The sequence below is a fragment of the Marmota marmota genome, unplaced genomic scaffold, assembly GCF_001458135.2.
Source record: "Marmota marmota marmota unplaced genomic scaffold, marMar, whole genome shotgun sequence".
NCBI lineage: Eukaryota > Metazoa > Chordata > Mammalia > Rodentia > Sciuridae > Marmota > Marmota marmota.
In genome coordinates this window covers 1,144,985-1,156,204 of record NW_026002914.1, presented here as the reverse complement: position 1 = coordinate 1,156,204, position 11,220 = coordinate 1,144,985, and the positions used below count along the sequence as shown (strand labels likewise).

The 11,220-nt window shown below is 44.2% G+C and overlaps 1 protein-coding gene and 1 pseudogene across 1 annotated transcript; both read right to left on the bottom strand.

The window, feature by feature from the left end:
• Positions 1 to 4,876: 4,876 nt before the first annotated feature.
• Positions 4,877 to 5,515, bottom strand: LOC107160212 (vomeronasal type-1 receptor 90-like). The gene has a single exon (XM_015506868.1). The coding sequence runs from the start codon at positions 5,513 to 5,515 to the stop codon at positions 4,877 to 4,879; it is 639 nt and encodes a 212-aa protein (XP_015362354.1).
• Positions 5,516 to 10,110: 4,595 nt separating this feature from the next.
• LOC107160211 lies at positions 10,111 to 11,015 on the bottom strand (annotated as a pseudogene).
• Positions 11,016 to 11,220: the final 205 nt, after the last annotated feature.

The window sequence follows — 11,220 nt, the reverse complement described above, 5'->3', positions numbered from 1 at the left end:
GGGGACTCTGGAGTCACATCTCGGCGGCGGGAGCCCAAACACACACTGCTGGCTGGGTCCACAGCAACCTCTGACGGGATTTCCAGACACACAGCCTGTCAGGCTCCTTCCCTCTTAAGGACGCGCCCGCCCCGCCCTCAGCTTCTGGTTCTCATACTGCGCTCACCTGGGAGCCCGTGATGGGGCGTGCCTCTCGTGTGGTTCCGCTGGCCCCGCTCCCCGCTGCTCCTAGGGGTGGGGCTCCACTCAGCCCCGCTCGGCTCCGCCCCCAGCTCCACCCATTCGCTGGGCTTCACTTGGTCCCGCTTGGCTCCGCCTCTCCAGCTCCGCCCATTCACTGGGCTCCCCTCGCTCTGCTGGGTCCCGCCCTCAGCACCACCCATTCACCAAGCTCCACGCTTTCCACTCAGCTCCTCCCCCAGCTCCTCCCATTCCTCGGGTTCCACTCCCTCCCTAGGCCCCGCCCTGTCCACTTCTCCTAAGGGTTGGCCTTAGCTGGATCGCTCCGCCCAGCACTTCAGCTCCGCCCACCTCCACTCGCTAAGCCTGACAGAGGAACAACAGTGCTTCTAAGTGACTTCTCAGTGACCTTTCCACACCAGAATGAAGTCAGAGAGGAGTCCCCTCCTCAAGGTCACCAGGTAGAGATGGGAGATGAGGCTGGTGGGAGCCTGCCTGTCTTCTGCTGCCAGTTTGCATCCCCAAAGCGGGGAGTGAAGCCTGCAGGCATAGCCCCCCAGGTGCTTCTTGGGTGCACGTGAGGTTTCACACAGGAAGAACCAGGGTCTAGACTCCTTGTGGCATAACAGGACTCAGGGCTGACTCTTTCTTTGGGATGAGGCTTTAGACAGCATCCAAACTTCTCATCCCACCAGCTTCGAGTGTGGCAGTCACATAGAGCAAAACTCTTGCCTGGGATTCCAGAGTCAGGTGGCCAGAGACCCACTCGACCTCACTCCTGCCTCCCATGGGCTCTAAGGAAGGCCCTCACCATCTCCTGGACACGGTTAGAAATACACGTGCTCAGGTAACACCCCAGGTGGGCTGCATCTGAACTGGGTGAGTGGTGAGCCCTGTGGATGTGAACAAGGCCTTCTCCTGGGGATTCTGATGCCAGCAAATGCCAAAATAAGAACGTACACATACACCTGTAGGTATTTAGTGTAAAATGGCCATGCAATGGTCTCGACCTCAAGTTCATTGGAAAATCCTCTTCACCTGGTGGACATTGATGGGCTCAGAGGAGAGTACACCAGATCCTGCAAAATCATCAGGAATTTGTTTCTCCAATGTGGGGGTCAGGCAGGCTCCTTCAAGGGGAAAATGGCTTAAGGCTGCCATTTAAGATATTTTAAGGCAAAGATCAGCTGCAGAAATAAAGCATTTTACCTAAAATTTGCCATGAGCCCCACCTCCCCTGAGATAATACTCTGCCTCTCACCTTGTACCAAGTCAGGATGCCTCCAAAGTAGGCCAGAATTAAGCACAATTAATGTTACATTCCCAAAATACATTTTTTTTATTGTAAAGATTCCTGTCATGTAAAAAAAAAAAAAAAAAAAGAACCAGGGATATAATATGGAACTAAGTAAAAGATTTGGATAAAATACATTTTTGGGTTCATAGCTACTATACTAACTGAACAAGTTTTACTCTTCTTAATTTCATTCTGTATTTTCTTTGTAAAACTTTGTAGCTGTTGCCTGTTTGGTGTTTTTGCAGAAACACTACATCTAAAAGAACACCTGAGTTCAGTCGAGACCATAGCCTTCAGATAGAAGATACAACCCACTTCCAGTATTAACAATGACCCCAATTAAGTTGAAGGGGTCACTATAAAATGATATGCACTGAAATGAAAACCCAGTACTCCGACTTCAAGACTGGAGAAACTGACTTGCTTGATGTTTAAAACCAATTCCTGGAGACTAAGTTAAGGAAGTAAAAGGGTCAAGGAAAAAGAAGCCAATATTTGGGTCCTGGCTCTCTGAGGTCAGCCAGGATCCAGGGAAATATGGTGCCCCTCTCAGGTCCCTACAGCACTGGTGTGAGGCACCCAAAAGCGTGTTCAGAGGGATTGAAAGGACCTGAGAAAACAGGAATCCAGCCAGAGCACATTCTGCACAGAAGAGGGTCACTGAGTGGACAGGGAAATATTTTGAATACGTCAAGAGAAGCAACAGTTGTTCAGCAAGACTGATCCATCCTGTCACATGGCCCAACTCATAGAGAAACAGCTAAAGGGGCCAAGAGGGTTCTCGCATGTTCCCAAAAGTGATATCCCACAAATCTCAGCTAACTCTAAGAGTAGACAGGAAAATGGTCCAACTTGGTCTCAGATGCCTGGCAGGAGAGTTCAACCACTCACAGCCAGACATGGGCATTCACGGGATCAGATGATAGTTCTTTTCTGTGACTTTAGATGTACAATTGTGTCAGTCCATCCAAAAGTAAGTGTCCCTGGGAGATGGTGAAGGAAGGGCTTTCATATGGGCGTGCCTGATGGACATCACAAAAAGTTCCCTAAGAGTCACAATCTGTTCTGAGTCCATTTGACACCTACAACCTTTTTAACATCCTGCATGAGCAGACTTGATCTGTGAATGTTTTAAGATTGTCTGGTGAGTTCTTTCCTGGGCTGGGGGATCTAGCTCAGTTGGTAGGGTGCTTGCTTTGCAGGCACAAGGCCCTGGGTTCAATCCCTAGCAACACACACACACACACACACACACACATGGTTCTTTCCTTTTTAGCAATTGGGATAGCCATTCTGGTGATTAGGGGCACTTGGGAAGGTCCTTCCATCTCAGTTGAAGCTTGTCTTCTTTACAGGTCTTGATTAAATCCCCAGGAGTGCAGGGGCACAGCCCGTGGTGTGAGATCAGAAGACACTGATGGAGGGATGGCAATACCATAGGCTCAGCACTACTTTGAATCTGCTGCAATGTTTGAGTTGGGACCATCAGGTCCAGCCGTGGGTCCACAGCTACTCAAGAGGCTGAGGCAGGAGGATCACTGGAGTTTAGAGGTTCAAGACCAGCCTCTGCAACAGAGCAAGATTTCCTCCTGAGAAGCAGAAAACAATATCTGAGTATCTTCTGGCACAGGGTTGGTAACTTGCAAAATGGAGGCCCCGCATGTCGGACATTCTTTCTCTGGTTAGAGTGGACATTTTGAGAGTCAGGAGGAGTGGCAGCCTCCTTGATTCTTGGGGACCAGTGACCATGGGAGGCCCCCACAGTACCCCCAGAAATGCAGCTGGAATCTTCACATACTAGGTGGAGTGCCGCAGTCTGGCTGGGCACAATTCACGAGCCAATGAAGCAGGAACAAACTTTATTTCTGAACTCCACCAGCACACTCCACACACGCTCCCTGGGAACTCTCCCAAACGCCATGTGGCTCCTCTAGGAACCAACAACCGGAAATCCCTCCTCCGGAAATCCCTCCTCCCGCACGTCCCCAACCAATGGGAACTCTCCAGGAATCCCCACGAGAACTCCAAAGTAGCACGAGAACTCCAAAGTAGCAGGCCAAGGTGGACAGTAAAGGTCTAATATACAATCGAATCAATCCAGCATGATCTTAATGGCTTGCCTCTCAACCAATACTATTGGCAAAATGCCAGGGGCCATTCCAACCCGGCTGTGGCTCTCAGCAGTGGAGGAAGGTGGTGTCTTGGGCTGTCCTTAGGTTGACAAATGCTGCCAATGAACCACTTTCACATTGATCTTGAGTTCAATCCAGCAGCCAGACTTCTTGAGTTAAGACTACATCACCACAGGTTAAAACCTGCCATCCAGCTGTGCTTTAGTGATGGAAGGGTGCAGGACTGGGGTTGGCATTTTAGCTCCAGGTTCTATATAGCACTTGCTGTGACTCCTGTGTGCCACTTAAATTAAAGGTCATTGGTGGGTGTGGTGGCAAACACCTGTAATCCCAGTAGCATGGGAGGCTGAGGCAGGAGGATCATGGGTTCAAAGCCAGCCTCAGCCTCTTAGCAAGGCATAAAGCAACTCAGCGAGACCCTGCCCTCTCAACATTACTGGTAATTAATGGTGAATATATATGTAAAATGTGAGTACTCAGATAGTACCTGTTGCTCTTTTTTTTTTTTTTATTGTGGCATGCTTTATAAATTTGAATCCTTGTGCAGGGGCCAGGCTAAGATTGGCTACTGTTTCCTTTTCTACCCTCATGATGGGTTTATCATTCAGATGAAAATAAAATAATATAGACCAAAATTAAAATACAAAATGCAGTTGAAAAAAAATGGAGAATACAGGTATGATTTTGATGACAGAATCTGCAGTGTTACTTGGACCGTGCAAGGTATCTGCCTTGGGCAGGCACAGTAACAAAACAGCCCATTTGAGATCCAGCATTTCTTTTTGGTACTAGGAATTTAACCCAGAGGCACTTAAATACTGAGCCACAACTCAGCCATTTCCATATTTTGTTTTCAGACAGGGTCTTGCTATATTGCTTACCGTCTGGATTAGGTGCTGAGGCTGGTCTTGAATTTGTGATCCTCCCACCTCAGCCTCCCATGTTGCTGGGATGACAATTGTACCTGGGTTGATTTGACATCTTCACAAAGAGCAAATGTTCAGGTTACACCTCCATCAACGTCATTCTGGGTTTTTTTTTTTTTTTAACATAAAAACGTTTGTGGACATTTAGAAATAAATGATGTGGGATGACAAAATGACAGGTCGCCCAGCCTGGCATACATATTTCCTCTCCTTTCTAATGTGCACTGGAAGAACCTGAGTGTCTGTTGATCAGCACAGATGAGTATCAAGGGACTGAGGGTGGCGTAGCCATTGCTAGCCAGCATCTGGACCCCCAGGCGAGTGGGATCGTCCTTGTGCATCTATCCTGAAGAGGAGGAGAACACACAGTACACAAAGTACATGAGCACAAAGAGTCCCGTGAGCAGCAGGATGGTCCTGGTGGCCCTCAGTTCTGGGGAAGCTCTTGGGGACAGGCTGGTGCTGTGGAGGTGCTGGCACTGACACTTATGCCTGCACAGGAGAGCCACCATGTACCCACTGGAGAGGGCCCTGAGCCCCATGAGGAAGATGTCCTGGAGTATTCCCATCAGGGAGAAGAAGATCCTGAAGTGGTTACCTGTGGGGGCAACATTGCAGGACTCAGAGACAAACCAGAAAGCTGCTGTGTTATTGGAGGGGGCCTTCCATGGAGGCCAAGATGCGAACATTGAAGAACATGTTGAACACCCAGAGAGTGAGCAAGGTCCATGCACTGCACTGTGGGACGTGTGCTTGGACTTGGCCAGAAAGGAGCTTCTGGGGTTGAGGGTGGTGGCCTGCAGGACACTCAGCAGGCAGGTGGTGCTGACCGACAGGCTCCTCATCAGCCTGTACAGGTAGATGACGGTTTTACATGTGATGTTGTTCCAAAAGTCCTGAACCCCCCAAATCCCTAGGTCCAGGTGCGCCCTGATTATGAGCATCAGCAGGTGAATCAGGGCCAGGTGAGCAATGGCCATGTCCGTGGGCCTGGTCCTGCGCTGAAGAAGAAACGTTAGGACGTGAAAAAGGAGCAGGAAGACGTTGGCTGTGATCCCAATGACAATTTGGAAACAAAAGGCATTTCTTACAGCAAGAAAAATATAAAGTGTGCTGCTTTGGATCATCTTTTATTCTGGGGAGAAGAATCAGATGGTCAACGCCTTAGAATAAAAGGAAGGTCAACTCCTCCTCACCGCCACCACCAGCTTCAACATCCCAACCCCCAATACTGCCGGCTTCAAAATGTGTGGGTCCCCTTGACACCCCCTCTCCATACCTCTCAGCACTCAGGCACAGCATCTCCCATGGGTCTCTGTGCTTTCAAGGCCAGGGCCACCATGGATCTGCCTGGGCACATGCAGCCACCTGACCAAAAGCTGAGAACATGGCATTTGAAGGGGACTCCAGTACAGCAGACTGCAGGAACAGCCACATAGAACTCTCAAGGTAAAGGTGTCAAGGGGACCGCCTTATACAGCTCTGTACCTCTAGTGTTCTCTATTCTGGGTTGTTCATCAACCGGTTACAGACAAAATATCAAAATATTAAAATGTTGCCTCTGAAAACAGGCTTCTTGCATTTGTTGATTAATATGTAATTTTTGGTACTGTATATTGAACCAGGTTTGCTTAACCACTTATAATATTTTACATATACTTGATTCTGCCAGAAAAACCACATCTAAGTGTGCAGAACCATCAGTTATTAGCAGGATCATATTGCAAAATTTATTTTCTGTCCATCCTTTGGCACATGGAAAAATTTTAGTGTGGAACCCAACATGAACCACACCCCTAACGCTTTTTATTTTTATTTTGACACAGGGTGTCTCTAAGTTGCATAGGACCTCATTAAGTTGATGAAGCTGGTCTTGAACCTGCAACCCTCCTGCATAAGCTCCCCAAACCCCTGGGATTACAGGCTGGCACCACCACACCAGTAAAATTTAAGTACTTTGGGGGATTTCATTAAGAGACAGGAATCCCACCTCACTCTGAGAAAGAGTTGACGTAGTGAGCCAGCTTTCCTGTCTTCTTTAAGTAAGCAATGATATTTCTCCCCAGAAGAGAGAAGAAAAACTAGACTAGACAATTGGCTGACGGAATCCTCGTGGAAAATCTCCCTATAAACTGAAGGAAGTTTCTTTATTTCAGTTTTAATTCTGCTGTAGAGCTGTGACATAAGTCACATTGACAACAAGTTTAGCCACCTAGCCCCACATTTTGTCATCAGAAAAACAAGCGGGTAAGAGAATAAATTATATTCATCTCTACCTAGAAAATCACAGTGTTATCATATCAGTTACTAAAGGGTGCACAGAAATGACAAGGAGCCCAGGCAATTGAAGTGTCTCCAGCCTAGTTCAATAATTGCTTTGAAGTCTTTGAGGAAGTATAGTTGTCTAAAATGGAAATTCATTAGTCCCATTAGAAAAATTTAACATCTTCTAAATGATTAAGTGAGTAAGAACTTTTTTTCTCCATTCATACCTTCAGCAAAAAGATTCCCTCCCTTAGTATGCTCAAGAAAACAAAAGAAAAATGCTAATATAGGGTCTAGGAGTCTCCACATTCCAAGAGTCACAGATTGTTATTAATAGGCACAGTTCCCCGTGGCTTCTCTGTCTTTGGGGCAGCTGTGAGTAGATTCCATCTATTCCTGGGTGCACCCTGGCAGTAAGTTATGAAACAGACTCGGAGACTTTGTCCCCAAAGTCCTTTACAACAGCATGAACTCAATATATACCATGTGAAGGTGCCCTTTACAAATGATGGGAAATAAAATAACTGAGTCTCTTCTGTTGGGTTATGTAATGCAGGTTTCTATTTGAACTAAATTAAGAAAATGAAATGCACAGCACTGGAAAACTGGAGGAGGAGTCCATCTGAGTTATCTGTGGAAGGAGGGCACAGGACTCTGGTTTCAGCCCTGCCAGGGGGGGATGGCCACCCTGCATGCATTGTCATGGGAGGGAGGGATGGAGCCAGGAGGGGCCATGGACTTGCAAACACAGGTAGAGAACTGGGTTTTCCAGGGAGCATTGCCTGAAAACAGCTGAAAAATTACTCTTTTTTTCTATAGAAGAAATTTCCTGTTTACAGCTGGAAAACCTTATCATTGTACATTTTCAAGTTAAAATGTTATAAATAAATGTTTATATGTTGACTATAAATACACAGATACAACATTATTCTTTAAAGCATCATTTGAATTAATAATTCACACTAGTATATGCAAAAGGATGTATGACATTTTTATGTATAAAAACAACTCAGTAGAGGGGAAGAGTTCTGAGCCTCCTTATTACTTAGAAATGATACAATTTGAGAAAATAAACATGTTAATTACCATAATGTGATCATAAAACAATTTAGACATGTATAGATTTATAATAGTGTACTCCAGATACAAGTCATTACATCAATTAAAGGTCAAAATTTTTTAAAAATCTGCATTTAAACTTTTAAGCAAATATCTACTTGAGTTCTGAATTCTTAAAAGTTTTACCCTATATTCTCAAATCTTTCACATGTCAGATTTCCTTAGCAATTTTTTCTTTTTCGTACCTGGGATTGAACCCAGGGGCACTATGTGACTGAGCTATGTCCTCAGCTCTTTCATTAAAATTTTGAGACAGGGTCTCTCTAAGTTACTTAGGGTCATGTTAATTGATGAGACTGGCCTCAAAATTGTGGTCTTCTTGATTCAGCCTCTCGAGTCACTGGGAATTTCTTAGCATCTTACCTTTCACATCTATATGCCCATGAACTAATTTAGCTTTAAGACTTTACTTTTTAGATGATATTCTGATTCAGTATGTACAAACACAAATTAAATCTTAATTATTACTTATATGAGAGGCTTGCATGAAAGTCAATACTTGTTTTCCAGAAAAATATTCTGACAATAAATTATTACAACTTTTTCTCAAATAGGGTTTGTGAATGTAGCTCAGTAGTAGAGAATTACCTAGCATGTATGGGGTCCTGGGCTTGAGATCCAGAATTTCAAAACAAAAATTTGAGTATCAATTTTGTATCTAAACCTCTTTGGGTTTGGAGAAATGCCACTGCTTTCTTAAAAGATGGAAAAAAACCTGGACTGCAAGAAGACTCATATTTCAAGATTAGTTTGGATACTTTTCCTTTAATGAAATCCTCATAATAGAGTGTACCTGAATCTATTTTAATTCATGGTTTGGTTTTCCACAAGAATTCCACAAATATAAATAGAAAACAATGCAAAAATGTGTTCTTTCTAATATTTTATAATAGCAGTTGTGTGAATAGGCCTGATTCTGACATAATAATCAAAATATATAAAATATGTAACTATATAGAAAAATTCAAATAGTCATAAGCTCCATCAATTTTCTCCAAACAGAGATTTCCAGTGTACTGTACTATTCTGGTAATTTTTTTCAGCTCTCTGAGTTAGTGACAGAAGGTGATCAGATATTAAAACAATCCTAAGAATTCTACCAACTGACATAAATGAGGATCTGCATTTTAAAAATTAGAACAATCCTGGAAAGGTAAACCATGCAGGAAGTTCTCCCTGTGTGACTTGTGTGCTTCATCCTCCTTACATCTGAATTCATTAAGTAAAAATTCCCCAGGGCACACCTTCCTCAACTGCTGGAAAATGCCACATTACATTCTGTTTTTATAAATTATACGACCCAAATTTCCATCTTTTACAGGTAGATTTACACCACATTGATTCTTTTGTGAGTGATGGTAACTTGACTGAATGATTTTAAGATTCATCTGTGGTTTCTTATACAACAGCATCACCTTCCTATTTTATGCTATGTTTAGGATTTAATGCAATATTTGGTCTTTGCATATTATACCACTGAAGATTCCACCCCCTGTGTGTAGATGTATACAGTTTTGATTCTGATGCCTATACAAGAGGGTCGCCATGTACCCTCTTGACATAATAAATTCAAGACTCATCTGTGGCTTCCTATGCATCAGAATCTTTTTCCTATTTAATGTTGAGTAGAACTCCATGATATATCCAGACCATATCTTCATACATTCATATGCTTGGGAATATCAGACTGTCTCTATCACTGACTATTATAAATATGGTATCCTGAGCAATGGTGTTTAAATAATAGTAGTTGTCCTTATATCCGGTTTTTTGTTATATTCATAAAAGTTCAATTGATAGATGAGATGGCAGTTATAATAAGGGATGTTTACAATCTATTAGGCATAAAGGAGATTTCTGAGATTCTTGATTTATTAAAACTGCTGCAATCTTTCACATACCTATAAATGTATGGACTGATTCAGAAAAAGAAAGTGATATTTACTACCTAGGGTTCCTTTCACACATCAATCAGAAATATAAAGTTATTAGTTTGTTGGAGCCATATGCACAATAATCTGTACTTATTATTCTCAGTTTCAAGCTTCAATGTAATCATTTTTAAAAACCACTTTATGCATTCATCCAACATGGAGAGCAAACTCACTATTCCATGATGCATCAGTGCATGGTGGTGTGGTAGCTCAGGTCAAGAACTGATCCATCATGCAATGATTCAACGTTGACTGTCCTACCTCCACAAACATTTCAAAAAGGCAACACTTTGTCTTGCCATGCAGATGAAAACCAAAGGACTGATGGTGGCATAGTCATTGGACACCATGATCTGGACAGAACAGCACACAGGGTCATTTTTTCACATGGTTCTTGAGGAGGAGATGACACAGTCCAAACACTACATGAGCACAAAAAATCCCATGAGCACCAGGATGGCCCTGGTGGACATCTGTTCTGGGGAGGCTTTTGGAGACAGGCTGGTGCCATGAAGGTGCTGGCAGTGCCCTTTATGCCTATGCAAGAGGGTCACCATGTACCCACTGGAGAGGGCCATGAGCCCTATCAGGAAGAAATCCCTTAAGGCACCCAGTATGGTAAACAAATGCCTGAGGAAGTAGCTCATGGGCAAGATAGTGCAGGAGTCACTGAGGAATATAAGGCCCTGTGAGGTGACAGTGGAGTTGTCAACAGCAGAGATGGAGAAGTTGGCACTGAAGGACATATAAAAGACCCACAGGAACATAAGGGACCTCAGGCTGTCCTGTGGGGACTTAGGTTTGAACTTTGCCAAGCAGGGGCTTCTGGGGCTGAGGGTGATAGCCTGCAGGACACTCAGCAGGCAGGTGGCAGAAATGGACAGGCCCCTCATCAACCTGTACAAGTAGGCAATTGATTGACATGTGACATCACCCCAAAGACCCCCTCAGATGTAAAAGTGTCTAAAGCTAGAAACCCCATGGTGGGCAGCATCAAGAGGTGGCTTAGGGACAAGAGACTGATGATCCAGTCCATGTTCTTGAGCCTCTTGTCACAGAGGAACTTGATGACATGTAACAGAAAGAGGATGGTGTTGGCCAAGATCCCAATTCCAACTTCAGAGTAAAAGGTGCTTCTTAAGTTAATAATGCCGTGCACCATGTGTTTTTTTTCCTCATCTTTTGGGGTAAGGAATCATGGAGTACATTTCTTAGGAGAAAAGTAAGAAAATTCATTATCCCAAATATTAAATTTCATCCATCTCAGCCAACACTGTTGCCAGGAGGAAAATTTGTTGGCCTAGCCCAATGCCCACTTTCCCCTCTAACTGAAGTTTTGCTGACACACCCTGGAAACCATTCTTTCC

Bases quoted from the DNA above. Each gene is read 5' to 3' on its own strand.
- LOC107160212 (XM_015506868.1), bottom strand. From the start codon at position 5,515: ATGGCCATTGCTCACCTGGCCCTGATTCACCTGCTGATGCTCATAATC.